At 49.9% G+C, this 18,635-nt stretch overlaps 3 protein-coding genes across 5 annotated transcripts; all 3 read left to right on the forward strand.

Annotated features, from left to right (window-relative positions):
* Nucleotides 1–728: 728 nt before the first annotated feature.
* Nucleotides 729–5,136, forward strand: lix1l (limb and CNS expressed 1 like). 2 transcript variants are annotated; one of them, XM_052070193.1, is made up of 6 exons: nucleotides 729–1,666; nucleotides 2,966–3,129; nucleotides 3,215–3,355; nucleotides 3,470–3,577; nucleotides 3,679–3,756; nucleotides 3,856–5,136. In XM_052070193.1, the coding sequence occupies exons 1-6, from the start codon at nucleotides 1,291–1,293 to the stop codon at nucleotides 4,105–4,107; spliced, it is 1,119 nt and encodes a 372-aa protein (XP_051926153.1). In that variant the 5' UTR covers nucleotides 729–1,290; the 3' UTR covers nucleotides 4,108–5,136. The 2 variants fall into 2 exon arrangements, with proteins under 2 accessions (XP_051926153.1, XP_051926154.1); XM_052070194.1 differs by having other exon boundaries at nucleotides 732–1,666; nucleotides 3,482–3,577.
* Nucleotides 5,137–5,813: 677 nt separating this feature from the next.
* sf3b4 (splicing factor 3b, subunit 4) lies at nucleotides 5,814–8,456 on the forward strand. The gene is made up of 5 exons (XM_052070190.1): nucleotides 5,814–5,923; nucleotides 6,479–6,607; nucleotides 6,717–7,418; nucleotides 7,720–7,881; nucleotides 7,967–8,456. The coding sequence occupies exons 1-5, from the start codon at nucleotides 5,890–5,892 to the stop codon at nucleotides 8,137–8,139; spliced, it is 1,200 nt and encodes a 399-aa protein (XP_051926150.1). The 5' UTR covers nucleotides 5,814–5,889; the 3' UTR covers nucleotides 8,140–8,456.
* A 1,001-nt stretch (nucleotides 8,457–9,457) lies between these two features.
* Nucleotides 9,458–18,466, forward strand: LOC127603657 (synaptic vesicle glycoprotein 2A-like). 2 transcript variants are annotated; one of them, XM_052070132.1, is made up of 14 exons: nucleotides 9,458–9,627; nucleotides 11,115–11,766; nucleotides 11,843–12,023; nucleotides 12,118–12,269; nucleotides 12,396–12,529; nucleotides 12,607–12,696; nucleotides 12,812–12,919; nucleotides 13,280–13,368; nucleotides 13,467–13,631; nucleotides 13,976–14,109; nucleotides 14,281–14,487; nucleotides 14,597–14,756; nucleotides 15,137–15,340; nucleotides 15,439–18,466. In XM_052070132.1, exons 2-13 carry the CDS (start codon nucleotides 11,157–11,159, stop codon nucleotides 15,318–15,320), a joined length of 2,214 nt encoding a protein of 737 aa, XP_051926092.1. In that variant the 5' UTR covers nucleotides 9,458–9,627; nucleotides 11,115–11,156; the 3' UTR covers nucleotides 15,321–15,340; nucleotides 15,439–18,466. The 2 variants fall into 2 exon arrangements, with proteins under 2 accessions (XP_051926092.1, XP_051926090.1); XM_052070130.1 differs by having other exon boundaries at nucleotides 9,459–9,627; nucleotides 15,137–18,466.
* The last annotated feature ends 169 nt before the right edge of the window (nucleotides 18,467–18,635 follow it).

The following is an 18,635-nucleotide window of genomic DNA, read 5'->3' on the forward strand; positions in this document are numbered from 1 at the left end:
CCAACGCCAGGAGACCACATGTGCTCGTAAACAAAACGTCTGGCAAAAAGAAAAAAGTTTAATGAAAGCCAGATGTTGAGAATTGTGGGAATGCGCAGCATGTTGGAGATTTTTTAGGGAGGACTGGGGGGTGTCCGGCACTGGCCTGGGTGCTTTGTTATCGTCTTCAAAATCTGGACAACAGTACGCAAACGGTGCCCAAAATCTTCTCTTTAAATCCTAATTTGACACTCCCTCCGTCTTTGTGGTGTATCTACTCCCCGTCAACCTTCAAGTTCCTTGCTCTTCAGCTTTGTCCTCCTCAGTCTGTCTTCGGAGGCTGAACTTTTAAGTTTGCCTTTGAAGGACCACTTGCGACGGAGGCCAAAGTTAACCCGAAATGGCCGCTTCAAACCAAGTGGCAGTTTGTTCATGTTTGCCGGCATTTGAAGACTTTTTGAGGCATCAACTCGTGAACACCGACCCAACCGAATTCCATGTTGTGAGACAGAATTTCCAAAACATTGGCAAAATGGAGGCCTAATGGAACCTGATATGTGCATTGACATCATCTCGATCGCAATGTGGATCTCTTTAAAACAATGTTCCATCTTTCCTCCTCTGGCGTCCTACCAGACCGCAGAAAGAATAAACACTTATAGACGGGGGGGGGGGGTGTTACGCAGGGGGCCAGGTCCCATTTCCTCCTGCTTTTTCCATCACAAAGTCTTTGAGTCTCAAAGGTAGACGCCACGATCGTCATTTTCCATTGTTCCGTCGTGGTAGTCTGTTAAATGAAAACCTGCTGCATTGTGTAGCGTTGTGGCGAGGGAGGCACATTTGTAGGCCGGACTGGAACGAACGAAGAGTGGGCTCAGATTTCTTGCCCTAATATTTCCCACTTTACAATGATGCCTTCAAGTCATGTACGAAAATCGGAAAGGTCGACATTTTCTTGGTAACTAAATGCTTTATTCGTTGGAAAGTGACACAATTTAAAATAATAAGTGTACACAATGTAACCGATATGCGATGTATTCTCTTGTTGTGAGACACGTGAATGAAAAAAGGTCGCGTGAATTGTTTTTGATGTAGTCGTAAGTTTTACGTGGCGTCCCTGAAAGCAACTGGACGAGCCGTCCAAGCAGGCAGGATGCAGACCAGAAGAACAGTCAAGTACAGTTCGGGTTTCCTGGCGGACAAAGCCCAGTTCAATTCCGTTTAACCTTTTTTTTTACGTCTAACCACAACCGAACGTCTGCATTCGGTACCGACTCCACCCAGACCCGATTCGACCGTCGCGTTTGGACTATGGAATCTCACGTCCTCCCGGTCCATATCCGCCCTCAGCGGCTCCAGCCGGGGATCGGATTCGGTTCGGGGCCGAGCGGCGGTGGAACGCTCCGCTCCTCCTCCGCCTCCGCCTCCGCCTCGTCGTCTCTCCGGCCCGGAGTGACGGTGGCCATCCCTCCGCTGTTGCCGTCGCCGCCGTCGCTGGCCGCCTGCTCGGGGCCTCCGCCGCCCCCGCCGCCGCTGCAGCTCCACAGCCTGTACGGCGGAGGCGGAGGAGTTGGCCTGGCTCTCCCCGCCACTGGCCACTCCAACCCCGGCAACCCGGGGGTGTTGAAGGAGGCGGTGGAGGCGGTGGTCCGCAGCTTTGCCAAGCACACGCAGGGCTACGGGCGAGGTAAGAACTTGAATAAGAGACTTTTTCGACACACTTTATGGACCTCTCAACTTTTGGGGTCCGGGGAGAAATTATTCCAAAGACCCCCGCTCCTCTCGAAAATCGAACGCCAATGAAAATGACTACGTGTGCCCCTAAATTGGTTCTCAAACTTTTTTTACACCAAGTACCCCCCCCCCCCATAAAGAAAAACAAGAATACATTTGCACTTCAATAATGAACAAACTCAAATGTATTCCACACCACACCAAAGTGACATTAAGAATAATCGTGGTCCTTGGTGATGACATGTTCAACACAAGTGAAGAAGAGCTGCTTCACATGTGCTTGCTCGACTTGAAAAGTTAAAAAAAAAAAAAGTTGATCAAATGCACTTTGTTTTTGCGCTTCCTTCCAATTGCGCTCGTTTCAGGTCAATTTCCGCGTCGGTGTAACATGTGTTCTAATTCATTATCGGATTAACTGCTGAAGCTTAAACAGGGATTACATGAAAGATTGATAAGCTTCTACAGTCATTTGGAACAACACACAAGCGTCAGCGTCGGAAAAAACATTCTTCTTATGAATGTCACGTTTTAGCGTTTCATTCAACTTATTAGTTTGTCGCTATTGCATCTTTTTCAACGTGACCCGTTGCGCTCGGAGTCAGCCCCATCCTCCATGAAGCATCTCCGGTGGTCTCCGGACTGCTGCCGCATGACTCCCACTCCCTTCGGCGGCTCATTTGAGAGTTGGTTGAAGATTCCGTCCTTTGTTTTCAAATCTTGAAGCGGCATCGGTCCGCGCAGCGGACACCTTGAGAGCTAGCGAGAACTAAGTCCACTTGCGTGTTCTTTGCCGCGGTTGTACTTTGCGTAGAACTGCGTTGCATGGTCACCGCAGGTATACTTCATAAAAAGCGTCCAGGGATCAAACATGGCGCTTCAAACGCTGAATAATAATCATCCCGATGATAATAACAGGGATACGGATCATCATTACAGGCTCGGGAAAAGTCTGCGCTGACTTTGCCGTCCTTTTATGCTAATCTGGAGCCGCGGCCGTGGCTGCTCCACGCCCTCATGACTCACCGTGGCGGGAAGGAACCGAGCGCGATCTTCCGTTCCTGTTGCCCAGCACATTTCTGAAGCATCTGTCATTGAAAAAGTGCCGGTCCTTTGTTTTGGAGTCTCATTTCAGATCCTGCGCATTCTTTGAAACTTCACCGAATGGGTCGCTTGGCTTTTCTTTCCCAAGTATCTGTACACTGCGCTCATGAAGCTTCTCCTGTCCTCTCCGGTGCGTCGCGGTCGAGCGCAGTGAACGTGGTGGAGGCCTTGCAGGAGTTCTGGCAGATGAAGCTGAGCCGCGGCGCCGACCTGCGCAACGGCGCGCTGGTGGTGTACGAGATGGTGGCGGCCAGCAGCCCGCCGTACGTCTGCTACGTGAGCCTCCCGGGGGGCAGCTGCTTCGGAAGTTTCCAGGTGACGGAGCCTCGGCCCGACTCCGGTCTTTCCCAAGCGAAAGCGCCTCGACGAGCTTCATCCGTGCATCGATTTCTTTTTACAGTTCTGCCCCACCAAGGCGGAGGCCCGACGCAGCGCCGCCAAGATCGCCCTCATGAACTCCGTCTTTAACGAGCACCCGTCGCGACGCATCACCGACGACTTCATCGAGAAGAGCGTCGGGGAGGCCTTGGCTTCCTTCAACGTAAGTCGGGTGGCCGCGTCCCGGTCGCAGCAAAGCCGCGTTGGCCCGAGCGTTTGTCGGCCGTCTTTTTCCAAATGCAAAGTATGCCGGCTCTTCTCTCCATCCCGATGGTAGCGTTTGCCGCAGGGAAACAGGGAGGAGGCCGACAACCCCAATACAGGAATCGGGGCCTTCCGCTTCATGCTGGAATCCAACAAAGGCAAATCAATGCTGGAATTTCAGGTGCGTCACTGAGCGACTCGGAAACAGGTTGGGACTCGGAGGCGGGGGCTTGCACATTTGCATCAGATGCATGCGTGCGCGTGTGTGTGTTCACCGTACAGGAGCTGATGACCGTCTTCCAGCTCCTCCACTGGAACGGAAGCCTGAAAGCCATGAGGGAGCGCCAGTGTTCCCGTCAGGTAGCAAAGCTATTGTCACCGAGATGAGACGCCTGCAAATGAGAAGCGTCTTTCAACAATTTCCAGTCTTAAGATCTTGAATTGCGGTCTGTGTCGCAGGAAGTGCTGGCCCACTACTCGCACCGGGCGCTGGACGACGACATGCGCACGCAGATGGCGGCCGACTGGGTGAACCGCGAGCAGAGCGTGGCCGGCACCGTCGGCCGGGAGCTCGCCGCCACCGAGCGCGAGCTGGAGGAGGCTCGGCTGGCCGGCCGCGAGCTGCGCTACTACAAGGAGAAGAAGGACATCCTGATGTTAGCCGTGGGCCAGCTGAGCGCCGCCAACGCCGCCACGCTGCCCTCGCACTAAAAGAGTCCTCGGGTAACACCGCCCGAGGATGACGGCAACCGGCCACAGAACGAGCCGCGAGTCACTCGTGGCTCGTTACCTTTTGGTGCCTGACCGCCTTTGTTTTTGTCCAGTTGGCCAACCGGCCGCCTGGAGTTGACATGGTTTGCTCTTGTCTCTTTCGGCCTTACGTTGTCGGGGAGGGCGCGGCATTTTCTGTCGGGTCCCTTGGAATCTATATTATAAACAATGTTACGGTTCAATTGATGTCAAGTGACTAAAAAGGTAGTGTTCTGTGTGAACTTAAGTGGGCTCTCTCTCAGTCGGGATGCGTCACTGAAGCATTGGGCATTGGTGCCCTCTGGTGGCACTCGGAAGCATTTCACAAAAAAAGCACAACCGTCGCTGGAAGTGGCGACGCTTGACTGACCGACCGTTCGAGGGCAAGGCAACCTGATTGGAACTCTGCCCGGCGCCCGCAACGATCCCGGCGGTCTCCCGCAACCCCAATTGTCATTTTGCCACATTTCTCCACATTTTCACTTTGGGCTTGCCCTCGTCCCAGAAGACGCAATTCACATTGTTGACGCGTATCCCCTAAATCACCTGCCCGCCAATTGCCGAAATACAGTCTGCGAAAAATACGCGGGGCCTTTTATCATGACGGAAACGTGTAGCACAGAAAGGAGGATGGCGCTATTACGCACGCAAATGGCCTCGCGCCGCTGTTTTGTCTTATTTCGGTAGCAGCACTTGCTTGTGACTTGGAATGCCTTGCACGCCATCGCGGTGTGAAGGATGCCCGTGGTACGAGTGGGACATGATGCATTTCATGCTACAAACGTGACATATCATTTGAACCGTCTATTTTCTGTGTCCAAACGATTAGGGATGATGTTTCTGTGATGTCTTTTAACCCAACAGTATTGTTAATTTTGTAAAGGATTTCTTAAGGTCATCGTGGTGTGTATTTTATATGCTGGTTTTGTATTCACTGTTTATACATTTAGTAGATTTATATAAAATAAAATACACAATGATCCATGTTTACACACGCAACGTTTCACCTTCTTTCAATGTCATGTCAAATGGACTTTTGTGCGCTTCCCAGCCATTGTTATGAGGCGCACACTTGCTGGCGAGATGACAAAGCTAAGGCTCCGTCCGGGTTCTCGTGGTTCCAACATCCTAGTTCACCATTAGTGCAGGTGTCGATGGGTCGAGATGAGGGCTGGCTCGCTTTGATCAGACTGGGCCCGCTCCTCCAAAGGGGCTAATTCCTGCAAGGCTCGTTAAATAGGGTGCAAAGTGTGCTGTTCATTCTTGATCCTGGGGGTACTTCTGATGAAAGCATGTCCTAAAAATGTTATGAAGACACTTGGGAGCGGTTTGAGAGAGTGTAAAGATGCACAATGCGTTTTTAAATGTTTTTCTTTCTTTTTTTTAATGCATCTATTTTTAAAATTAGCATACGCTTTCATTTACCGGTACAAACTCTAGATATTGACATACGGGATTGAAAGAGGTCATGCTGGAAATGACAACAAATACAAAACATCACAATGAAGTTTTTTTTTTACATTTGGCGCAACACAGCTCACATGTTTCAAAATAGGAAGCAAGGTGTATGTAAATGGCCAGCCCAAACGGTTCAGAAACACTATTAATAATTAAATAGGAGTCAATATTCTTGAAATACTTCCATTGAGACCGTCCGATTTTTTCATGACGTATAAACTTCCGCGTACGTAGCGGAAGGGGAGGGGTCTTCCTCAAGCGGTTGCCCACCGTTGTTCATTCAACATGGCAGCGGGACCGATTTCCGAACGAAACCAAGGTAAGTTAAGCGCGCGTTTACCGTCTATCTGCAATTAAGATATTTCTTCCTAGCCGTGGCTTCTTTCAACTTCTTTTTGTACATTGTGCGGCCCTCCTCTGTTTGCGGTTGATTCTTTTGCGACTGTACGAAGGCTATTAAGCATGTGCCGTAGTCGTCAGCGCCACTCTCCGCTAATTCTTCACTTTTAATCGATACGCCGTCGAATACAACTTTGTGCTATTTGTAGTAGTGTCGGAATTCAAATTTTGCTTGGGTGCTCCTTTTTGGCCGTAAACGAGTTGGATACGTGCTCAATGATGCGGTTAGCCAAGCAGGCCAGTTAGCTAACGAGGATACTTGGGACTGAAGTACGGCGATGGAAAAGGGACAATTCTGCGCTTTCGTTCATTTTATATATCAACATATAAAACCAATCTTGTTTAATATTTTTTTTCTTCCTCAAAAATCTTTAGTCGTTTTATGTATATTTGCTATGGTATGTTATCGTCTTTTACGGCACAGGCACAAACGGAGTTTGCCAAATGAACTGATGTTTTTTTCTGAAATTTCCAGATGCCACCGTGTACGTGGGCGGCTTGGATGAGAAGGTGTCGGAGCCATTATTATGGGAGCTTTTCCTGCAGGCCGGCCCGGTCGTCAACACGCACATGCCCAAAGACAGAGTGACGGGGCAACATCAAGGTATGCGCCGATATCGAAGGAAATTACAATGCAGCCCTGCCTCTTGGCAATTTGCATTGAAATGATCTTTTCATTTTCATTTTTCCCCCCACCCCCTCCTTCGCTGAAGGATACGGCTTTGTGGAGTTCCTGAGCGAAGAAGATGCCGACTACGCCATCAAAATCATGAACATGATCAAACTGTACGGCAAACCCATCCGAGTCAACAAGGCGTCGGCGCACAACAAGAACCTGGACGTGGGTGCCAACATCTTCATCGGCAACCTGGACTCTGAGATCGACGAGAAGCTCCTGTACGACACCTTCAGTGCCTTTGGGGTCATCCTGCAGACGCCCAAAATCATGCGGGACCCTGACACGGGCAACTCCAAAGGCTACGCCTTCATCAACTTTGCCAGCTTCGACGCGTCGGACGCCGCCATCGAGGCCATGAACGGCCAGTACCTGTGCAACCGGCCCATCACCGTCTCTTACGCCTTCAAGAAGGACTCCAAAGGCGAGCGGCACGGCTCGGGCGCCGAGCGGCTGCTGGCCGCCCAGAATCCGCTCTCGCAGGCCGACCGGCCCCACCAGCTGTTTGCCGACGCTCCTCCCCCGCAGGCCGTGCCCCCGCCCGTGCTGACCTCCATGGGACACGCCGGCATGGGCATGCCGGGCGGAATGCCGCCTCCCGGCGTCTTCCCCCCCATGCCGCCGCCGGGGTCCATGCCGGCCATGCCGCACGGCATGGCCATGCATCACGGCCATCAGGCGCAGCCGGGCGGCCACCCCGGGGGGCCGCCGCCCTTCCCGCCTGGCTCCATGCACGGAGGTGTGTGTTTCCGTGGGGATGCCATGGTTGCTTTTTTCTTCTCTCTCTCTCTTGTCTCAATCTTCCTCTCTGTCTGCCGGGCCTCTCTCTTGGTGCCATTTTGCGCAAGATTATCTCTCCACCTCTCTGTCTGTCCGTCCGAAAGTCTGTATCTGTTGTGAAAAGAGAAATCTTCTCTCGGCACTCCACAATGTTAGAAAGAAATTCATCAACCGTGTTGAAGTCACTCAAAGTGTGATTTCCGAGGGATTCCTCTTTTGTGACGTTTCAAGTGGAAAATATTGACATTGGCTTCCCTCAGGTATGCCTCAGATGCCCATGCCCCCTCCGGCGCCTCCCGGCATGGTGCCCCCGCCTCCTGCGCCCCCGGGCTCCAATCAAGCCCGTGCGCCGCTGCCTCCGGGCATGCCCCCACCCCCACCCATGGGCATGCCGCCCCGATCCCCCTACGGACCTCCTATGGGTATGTCCAAAAACCACCGCGTCCTCGCTCCCGTCATCTTTTTTTTTTTTTTTTCACACATTTTTGCCTTCCTGCCTCCCTTCAGGTCACCCCGTGCCGCCCGGTATGAGAGGACCTCCGCCCCCTCCCATGCCTCCACCGGGCTACGGCGCCGCCCCTCCTCGCCCTCCTCCCTTTGGCTACCAGAGAGCACCCCCCATGCCGCCCAGGCCGCCGGTCGCGCCCCCTCGGGTTCCCTTAAGAGCGCCCATGCCCTAAAAATACTCCACAGATTTTTTTTTTTTAAAGAACGCAAATCAAGTGAAGTTTGTATGGGTTTGATTATTTTGATAGCTTTGTATTTTAGGGACTCGCTGTGCAGATGAAAGACCGCTGCTGAAGAAAACCTTTAGTACTAGGGATGTTCCTCCGATTCCAAGTAGCCGACACCACTGGTAGTTTTGATACAAAAAATTTCTACTACATCAATGACGGATCGTTTTAAAGAAATACCTTTTGTTAATTTCTCACAAAAGGCAGAGCACTCGCATTTGAGAATTTCAGTCCAAAATAAACTCAAACTTGTCACTCACTCACTCAGATTTAGGATTCATTTGTAATGCATGAAGATAAGTGCGAGTCAAGCAAATGACTCCACGAGTTTTAGTCAGTCCAAAATAAAATCAAATCCAAAGTAATTCAGTTTCAGCTGTTAAGAAAGTCACTACGAAGTTGGAAAATCGAGCTGCGTGATACAGCTGAAATGGTTATCACTATGAAAATCGTTCATAGCAGCCTATATTTCTTTTACTGATTCAAAATAGGATTAAATATGAAATGCCACCATGTTAGCCCATTCATATTCCGAAACGTGGGTACTCTTTTGAAAGAGTATCTTCAGGGCCATTTGAGATGATCGACGCGGTTGCAGCCGATTGCGAAAAACCTTCCGCCTGCCATGCATGCCATTTACCGTACTTGATGAGAGTAGAGCGGCCACAAGAGGGCGCCAGTGAGTGCTTTCAGCAGCCTTTGTGGTTGCACGTCACGGAAATAATTCCGCTTTTGGTCTTCGCCCATCCCTTTCGTGGGCGAATTTCATTTTGTCGCGTATTAAACAAGACAATGTCCACCCAAAAAAACCCTGACTTTTTTTTTGGGGGGGGGTGGACATTGTCTTGACCGCTGGTTTATTAAAAAAACCTTTTTGTTGACCAGCGGTTTGGATAATGAATGAAGAGTTTTAGAGTCTGAAACTTTTTGTTCTACACTATTCAACAGGCAATTTGTAAATGTTTATTTTTCTGAGTGTTCTGACCCCATTTGCCACATGTAAAAGCAAAATATTGCAACTTTTTCTTATTCAACATGATCTCAATTTGGAAGCCGTCCCCTTTGAATGACGTTTTTATGTGTGTGCCATTATTGTATTTTTAAAAAACGTGTGCTATTCTTTGCGTAGTTTAGCTACTCGTGTAGTCCCCAAATTTGACAAAATGGCCGACGTACAGGGTCAGTTCCAATATAAAACAATCGGATGAAATGTATTTCATTCCGTTCCACGCACGCACGCGCGCACGCCACAAAGTGTACGTGCACGTTTGTGTGTGGGCGGTGGTGGTGGTGGTGGGGAGACATGATGACAGCGTGTAGGCGTGGGCTCCTCTCAGCGCCATCATCACCAGCGCAGCAACAGCCTCCTCCTTTTTCCTCCCCCTCCTCATCCTCAGCACCACCGCCTTCATCCTCCGAAGACCGAGAGGCGCGGTGAGTACTTACCGTACGCGGGGGTGGGGGGGGGGCGAAAAACGCCACGTTTTCACGTCTTTGCACTCTTTTTTTTCCGCGACGGATACGTTGGACTGCACGCAACAATTAACATTTTATGAACGAGTCGGGAAGGGGGCGGGGTCTGCAGGTCGTGACAAGATTCCAGTGGGGCGGATTTGGACTGATTGCATGCAATAAAAACACCAAATTGGCCATTTGACGTGTCTCCCCCCCTCATTGATGTGAGTGTCGTTTTGGTTGCTGTATCTCGGTGCGACGGAGGCCTTCCCTTCTTTCCGCCCCCCCTCCTCCCCGTTATGAATGCACCGGAGGTTTCATTTGCACAATTGCACCTGCGCGCGAGAGAGCCTAATGCAAACAGCGAACAATAACGGCAAGCGCGCGTGCAACTACTGCGAGGTTAGGCAATGTTGATTTCTTTCTGGGACGCATAAATGGAAGCGGCGGCATGGCAATGTTGCTTTTTCTTCAATGGGGCACGAGGCCACCTGTAAAATGCGCCTTGGAAATGCGGTTCATTCGCTGCCTTTCGGTGTGCGCGTAGGCATGGCGCGTTTTGCTGAAGATAGAAATAGCAAATACAGGATGCGTGTGTGTGATCCTTTGGAAATCCGTTTTTCTCGGCCCATTGCTTTAAATCTTAAATGTTTATGTCAAGTCTGCCCACCTAACTGGGAAATCCCAGCTTTCCTCAATAAATGTCCAAATTGTGCCGTACCAATGAGCAAAATGCTCCGTGATGCCTTCAGTGACATTCGGAAAAGAGCGTTGCCTCGCTGGCGCTCCCTCTCCGTCTATCTCAACCATCCGTCCATCTTCCTGTAGCGCATCCACAGAAGCGGGCTTTCTAAACATCCAATCAGAAAGATGTTCATTCTCATTGTGTATTTTCATATTTTGAAGGCGAGCATATGCGGTCTCCTTTGAGAGCCGTCGTTTGAGGTGCGCCTAATATTTTGGACTAGACCCGTAGCACCTCCTGACCTCAAAGGGGAATGCTGAAAGCCCCCCAGGCCCATCCTGGCAAACGCCGCATGCCATGTTATTGTATTGTATTGCAGACACACGCACACGGCGGTGCTCTCCCACTCAATGCAAAAGTCTGGCGTCCCGTGAGGAACCCGAAGAAGAGCAAACACTTGCCTGTGGACTTTGTCCAAACACCACCGGACTTCCTTTGGCTGTTTGTGCTGTTAGAAAAAGAAGCCATGATGATCGGGCATGCTTTCATCCACGCTCAATTTCAAGCCTGCCTCGTTTTAGCACTTTAGGTGTGCATTTGATTTGTTTGATTTCTCCTTGGTGAGACCCAGATTGTGGATGCTCTGAGAAACGATGAGCGCTTGCTCTCCCCATGCGTCAAAATTGAAACGAAACCTTCGTTTCAAGCGTGCGCTCCGTGAAAGAAAAGCATTGTTTTTGTTTCTGCGCCTCAAAACGGGACTTTTGCTTTTCCCTTGCAGTCGGTGAACTTATCCCAGGAAAAGCCAAGCGTCCGGCGCAAGATGGAGGACGGCTACCAGAACCGCACGGCCTTCATCAAAGGCGCCAAAGACATCGCCAAGGAGGTCAAGCGGCAGGCCTCCAAGAAGGTGGCCCGCAGCGTGGACCGCGTCAACGACGAGTACAGCCGCCGCTCCTACAGCCGCTTCGAGGAGGACGACGACGACGACGATTACCCGGCGCGGGGAGGCGGCCACTACCGGGGCGACGGCCAGGCGTCCGCCGCCGACAACGACGACGAGGAGGGCGGACGCAGCGACTCCACCGAGGGCCACGACGAGGATGACGAGATTTACGAGGGCGAGTACCAGGGCATCCCCCGGGCCCAATCGGACAAGGGCGGCCCGGCCGGCGGGCCCGGCTCGGTCCCGCAGCCGTTCGGGGAGGCGGCGGCGGCGTCCGAGGCGGAGAGGCGCAAAGACCGGGAGGAGCTGGCGCGGCAGTACGAGAGCATCCTGCGGGAGTGCGGCCACGGAAAGTTCCAGTGGACGCTCTACTTTGTCCTGGGCTTGGCGCTCATGGCCGACGGCGTGGAGATCTTTGTGGTGGGCTTCGTCCTGCCCAGCGCCGAGAGGGACATGTGTCTGTCCGAGCCCAGCAAGAGCATGCTGGGTACGCCGGCTCCACTTGCTCCCCCCCCCCGCCCCCCCGACCCGCCTTAACATTTGTGCCGTCGGCGCGTCCTCAGGTCTGATCGTGTATTTCGGGATGATGGTGGGAGCCTTCCTGTGGGGCGCCATGGCCGACCGCATCGGTCGCCGCCAGTCGCTTCTCATCTCGCTGTCCATCAACAGCATCTTCTCCTTCTTCTCGTCCTTCGTGCAGGGATACGGCACCTTCCTCTTCTGCAGGCTGCTCTCGGGCATCGGGTAAAACAAAACAACCCCCCCCCCCCCCCCAAAGAAATGTATATCGACGTACGCGTCTTGAAGGCTCAAGAATTGTCATTTGGCATGCTGTCAGGATCGGCGGCTCCATCCCCATCGTCTTCTCCTACTACTCGGAGTTTCTGTCTCAGGAGAAGCGGGGTGAGCACCTCAGCTGGCTTTGCATGTTCTGGATGATGGGCGGCATCTACGCCTCTGCCATGGCCTGGGCCATCATCCCCCATTACGGTGAGTTGCCGTCACCGCGCCGCCACACCTGGACAAAGAGCGCCATCTACTGGAGGGAGGTTTTTTTCACTGATGGCAAAAGTCTATTGGAGCGTTTTCCATTTGTTTCTCTTGTTCTTCTCTCAGGATGGAGCTTCCAGATGGGTTCGGCCTACCAGTTCCACAGCTGGCGCGTCTTTGTTCTGGTCTGCGCCTTCCCCTCGGTGGCCGCCATCGCCGCCCTCAGTGCCATGCCCGAGAGTCCGCGCTTCTACTTGGAGGTCGGTCGGTCGGTCGGTCGGTCGACCCGACGCCATTTGAGACTGAAAACTGGGCTTGCTTTTTTTTCTGGGAACAGAACGGCAAACACGACGAAGGCTGGATGATCCTCAAGCAAGTCCATGACACCAATATGCGAGCCAAGGGACACCCAGAGAAAGTCTTTACTGTGATTGCTTGGTTTTTCTTCTTTGTGTGCGCGCGTGTGTGTGTCAGCTACCACGGTGACGGTAAAAAGCAGGACAAATTGTCCATCTGGATGATTGAAGCTTTTTCCATCCAAGGTGACCACCATCAAGACGGTGAAGCAGGTGGACGAGTTGGCGGAAGGTGGCACCGACACGCCCGTCTGGCAGCGCTATCGCCTCAAAATGATGAGCCTCTCGCGTCAGGTGAGATGCGGAAAACCCCCGCTTGTCACCAGGATGGCTTCCGCCGGCCGACGAGATTTTACCGTCAAACCAATCGAGCAAAGCCCCAAAAATGTAAGATTGTATTTTTCCACAGCGGGAAGTTGAAACAAAGCACATGCATCATGTAGCGTACTTTCATCTGGCGACGGTCTGCTAGCTTAATGCTAAGATAAGAGATGTGAGCTCATTTCAAGGAGCGTACACGTCAACAAGCCTTTGCGTCTTTGGATTGGCTAAACGGCGCTTCCGTTTCGGGGTTATCGACGCGACGTCAACGCCTTTCCGTGCGGATTTTGTTTTTTTTCCTTGCTTAACTCGTGTTTGTTTTGATTTCGATAGATCCGGAATAACATCGTTGCCTGCTTCGGCCCGGAATACAAGCGGACCACTTTCATGCTCATGGCCGTTTGGTTCAGCATGTCCTTCAGGTAAATAAATGAAGATTGAGACTTTTGACAAATGAGGGGGAAATATATCGACTGTGTTTTCTTGCTGCCGTGTTTTTTTCTCCTTTTTCCCCCCCCAGCTACTACGGCCTGACCGTGTGGTTCCCGGACATGATCAAGTACATCCAGAAGCGGGAGTACGAGTCGCGCACCAAGACCTTCAGCAAGGAGCGTGTGGAGCATGTCACCTTTAACTTTACGCTGGAAAATCAGGTGCACCGCCAGGGTTACTACTTCAACGACAAGTGAGTGGCTTCTTACTCCAAAAGTCTACACACCCGCGTTCAAATGTATCCGTCCGTGTTTTCACCGCTGTGACGTTTGCATTTCCAAGTCCCGATTTCACACGATTTACTTTGCTTCCAACGAGCAACTTCATCTTTTTCCCACCAAAGAGTGTAAAGGCCTTTGGCGAGCTCACGGCCGCCGTGAAGTACAAATCTACTGGTATTTGAATCGCCGCGTTGCGGTGGGCGGCGGCCATTTTATTGCAAACGGTTACGATGACCCGCCGCCATAACGTACAGAATCGTCATGTCCCTCGAGGTGTCGTCACGAGTTTGGACTGTGCGACGAAATGACCCCGCAGGTTCCTCAATCTGAAGATGAAGTCGATGGTGTTTGAGGACTCGGTGTTCGAGGAGTGCTACTTCGAAGACATCACGTCCACGCACACCGTCTTCCGCAACTGCACCTTCATCGCCAGCTTGTTTTACAACACGGGTACGACGCGCAAACCCGCCGTCGGAGCCTCGGGTCCGAGGGGTGGCGTTGCGCTTAACCCTCGGAACGAGAGCCGCGTAGCGTAGCGTTTTGGCGCCATTGTGTTTGCTGGCGCGTGACGGGCCGACGGGGAAACGCGCGCGTGGTGAAACGCTGGTGTCTGCGGTGCAGATTTGTTCAAGTACCGCTTGGTGGACTCCAAGCTGGTGAACAGCACCTTCCTGCACAACAAGGAGGGCTGCATGCTGGACTTCAGCGACGACTTCAACAACGCCTACATGATCTACTTTGTCAACTTCCTGGGAACTCTGGCCGTGTTGCCCGGCAACATCGTGTCGGCTCTGCTCATGGACAAGATTGGCCGCTTGAGGATGTTGGGTAAGCGCAATGACGTCACCCGAGAAAACATTACAAGGTGCTTACAAAATGCTCTCGACGGGCTAACGCAATTAGCATCAACCGCCCCCCCCCCCCTTAATCCACGCAGCGGGTTCCAGCGTCATTTCGTGCATCAGCTGCTTCTTCCTGATGTTCGGCAACAGCGAGTCGGGCATGATCGCCCTCCTTTGTCTCTTCGGCGGCATAAGCATCGCCTCCTGGAACGCCCTCGACGTCATCACCGTTGAGCTCTACCCGTCTGATAAAAGGTAACGTTACGTCCTCCCCCGTGGAGGCCTTCTTTCTCACGAAAACTATTGGGGGGGGGGGGGGGGGGGGGAATGTGTTCAAGTCTCCTTCAGTCTCAAATGAATGCCCCCCCCCTTTTCAAAATGTATTGTTCAATGAAAACCCTCCGTCTAATCGGTTTGGTTTGTTGATTGAACTTAAAAGATAGACGGTAATCATTTGCCAGAAAATAAGGTCAATAAAATAGCAAAAAAGGAAAGCGCAATCAGTCATCATTCAACACAGTTATGATGTTGAAGGGAGTAGGAAGAAGGAAAGAACTTATCTAGTTTGACTCTTTCTTGATGGCGTCTGTAGTCGTCGGCGACGCTGAAACGTAGACATTTGGTGTTGCGTTCAGGACCACGGCCTTTGGCTTCCTGAACGCCTTGTGCAAGCTGGCGGCCGTACTGGGCATCAGCATCTTCCAGTCCTTCGTGGGCATCACCAAGGCCGTGCCCATCCTGTTCGCTGCCGGTGCGCTGGCTGCGGGGAGCTTCCTTGCTACAAAGCTACCCGAAACCCGGGGCCAGGTGCTGCAGTAGTCACCGCCGGCATCGGCAAGGTGGCAGAGGGGGGGGGGGGGGGGGTTGTCCAAGTCTAAGTGCTCCCTCTTACAAACTCTGCATCCGCATTTTAATTTAATTTTTTTTTTGTTGGAAGCCCCAGAATGCTCCTCGATGTAGATGACCTCATCTTCTTTGCAGGGGGATTGGTATCGAGCTCAGGGGATTCCCATTTGTTTTCTGATGCAGGCGAGTACGAGTGTGGAAAACTTGCGTCATTCCACAATTTCTTTTTTTTTTTCTTCACTTGAAATACAGCCGACCGGTTCTCCAAAGCAGAATGTACTGAGAGTAGGCAGAGTTTACATCCTTGTAAAAAAACACATGGGCGCACGAGCTCAGGTGAGTGCTTTCATTTGCTATTTTAGACCGTCGGATTTGCCCCAAACGGGTGCGTCGATCCAAAATGGCTGCTTTCATGTCCGATTTCGGGTCCTTTTCGTGGGTCCTGGCGTGATCCACTTGTGTAGCAAACACAAAAGCTAATCTACTTGCTTTTCACACTACGACCCAGCTCGGCTAACTTCGCAACACCCCTGTAAAATGAAATGATCCCCCATCGCCAGTTTTACCGATCGACAGCGAATTTGGAAGATGGCGCTATCGTAACAGGATGCACAGACGCAAGTCTCAAAGACCCACGGCTGAAATCCAACAGCGAGATAGCCGTTTGGGTGGGAGGCGGCCATTATGAGGCCAATTCGGCCGCCTGAATGTCCTCGGGACGCTTTGATTATTTCTCATTGAAATTCGTGTTAGTCAAAAACACAAAACGGGACCAAAAGAAACATTGCTGCATGAGAGTGACTGATGACATTACGGCACAAAGCGTGACAAAAGATTTCATTTGAGTTAAAAAAAAAAAAAGGGACGTCATCATTTCCCGAAAGTTAACATCCGGCTTGTGTGCGGACAATCGACGACTGAGGATATAATTTTGTGTGCATCTGCGTGGGCTATACACGCCTCTCCTTTTTTTCACCGAGCCTAAACACCAGTTAGCTTGGCGTTAACACTGGAGGGAAACGACTAGCTAGCCGATTAGCTTTACAAAATACACAAAATAACGTCTCGTTATGTTTACATTTTTGCAACGTTTTTAAAAAGTCATCACCATCCATTCCACAACTTAGACTGTTAGCCACCCACGCGGGCTGATTCCTGTATTTTTTTTAAAATGCTAAACTAGGCTAACGGCTCAAAGGAGAGTACCAACAGCCCCTCAAAAAAAAAGAAAAAGTTGAATACCAGTGACAAATTTTGCCCATGTTTGAGATCACACGACGTGAAATATTTATGAAAAGCAGCTAACTTTGGGTAAAAAATAATCATAAATATCAGACCAAGTTGTGCCCGTTTTCTTGAAAAGAAAGTGAGGAGAACTAGAAATGAGCCCACCTTGGGGATACATATTTGACTAGTAGTAACAGGCAAATAAAAGTAGCCTATTTCTAACCCGAAAAAGCCATTTCTGTCCGTGTTTGAGATAGTTTGCACCAAAGTAAGTGTCTTGAACTCATTCTTGTGCATTTTAGCGGCTTAGTTGAGGATCATCATGTCTGGAAAACGGCTAGTTAAAAAAAAAAACACCCAGCTATCCCCATGTTTTCAAAAAATATGATCCTTGACCTGAACTGAACCCATCAGGAGGACATTGAATTTATTTTGAGTCATTTGACTGTTATGTAAACAATACGAGCTGTTTTTTACTCCATTCTTTTCATCCCTCAAACTTTTCGAACCAGTTTTTTCCTGCCTTTACGTTATAATGCAACTTGGCAGTTGGCGGAGCTCAGCCTAAACATGAACAACGCACAGAGACTGAAGAAGAAAAAAAAGGAGAAAAAAAAGAGCAAGTCAATTCGCTGTGCAGTCGTGACGCATGTTCGTGTCGTGTTGTCTGACTTTTTGAGACGTCTTTCATGTGCCGGCCGTTTGTGTCTTTGAAAACGCGACGAGTAGCTTTTTTTCCATTTTAAATTTTGTTTCCGTCCTCCTTCCATTGTTCGACGATGTCGCTGGCGATGGTGATGACGTCGCTGTTTGTTGCTTGCAGTGATTGGTCTTGATCAAAGTGGGCTTTTGACATTGGTCAAACGTGTTCGGAAAGTGCTGGCCATGGTCCTCCTTGACCTCTTTTGGGGGAATTTGGGACTGGGCGGCTTTCAAATAGATTCATATTAAATGTTTGAAAGGTATGAAAATATTTTAGGAATATTGAAAAAGAAGATAAATATTAAAAACGTGGAATGTGTTAAACATGCAACTATTTTGAATACATATTTAAAATATATTTACGTTTTGAATGTGTAAATCTCTTTTGAAGAGATGATTAAAAAGAAATAGTGTGTATTTGTGTTGAAAACATTTAAAATGTATTCCGTGAATAATATATTTTCAATATTTCTAAAATACATGAATACATTTTGAATAGGATTTCAATATGTTCACTTATTTCCTTTAGTATATGTGAACATATTTAAAATATATTCACAAAATGCGTCCAAAAAGATCCTTATGTCAGCTATTGGAGGGGCAGGGGGGCATAGATAAGAAAAAGAGATAGTTGAGCTGGACAAGCTTTTATTTTAGATTGGGACAAAGCGAAGCCTTTCCTGCTCACGTGTATCCACAGAGTGCCCTCAAGGTTCAACCATTCAATGTTTTTATCTATAGATAGAAAAAGAGAGAGACACCGCGTTTATGTTAGCTATATTGTACTATGTGGTTGAAATTGAAGTCTTTTCTGGTCAAGATAAAGTATTGGAGGACTGTTCCCACCACCCCCTTTCAAAAATGGCACAAGGACATTCCCCGTGCCAGGAAACGAGGAACTGTGAGAATGCATTACACTTGGATGGGGATTTTTAGTTTGCCTTGTTTATATGAACAGTACCTACTCTAAATGTGAGTTCAAATCAAAGAATTAATGTACCGTGTATAAAAAGAGAGAAAAAACGATGTATGTGCAAGTATGGAATTTGTGGAACTTTCAGGAAAACTGGAGAAAAAAATCTGCACCAAAATTTTATGGCGTGTCGTCTTCGTTTTGTAAATGACAAATGGATTCTTGGTGATTTCAAATATGAATATATTGGTGATGCTGAAATAAAAAAGTGATGTCATTCTTTTGAGTTGTCCTGTGAGAAAAATCACATGGGGAAATATGTTCAGCGAAAGGAGGTAAATAAAGGAAAGTTGATCTGCAAAATTCAAACCAGTGCAGAGAAGAAAAATACCATATACGCTATGTCGAAAAGAAATAAACGTACCTTAAAGTGTGCACTTCTAACG

Source organism: Hippocampus zosterae, chromosome 7 (assembly GCF_025434085.1).
Source record: "Hippocampus zosterae strain Florida chromosome 7, ASM2543408v3, whole genome shotgun sequence".
Taxonomy (NCBI): domain Eukaryota; kingdom Metazoa; phylum Chordata; class Actinopteri; order Syngnathiformes; family Syngnathidae; genus Hippocampus; species Hippocampus zosterae.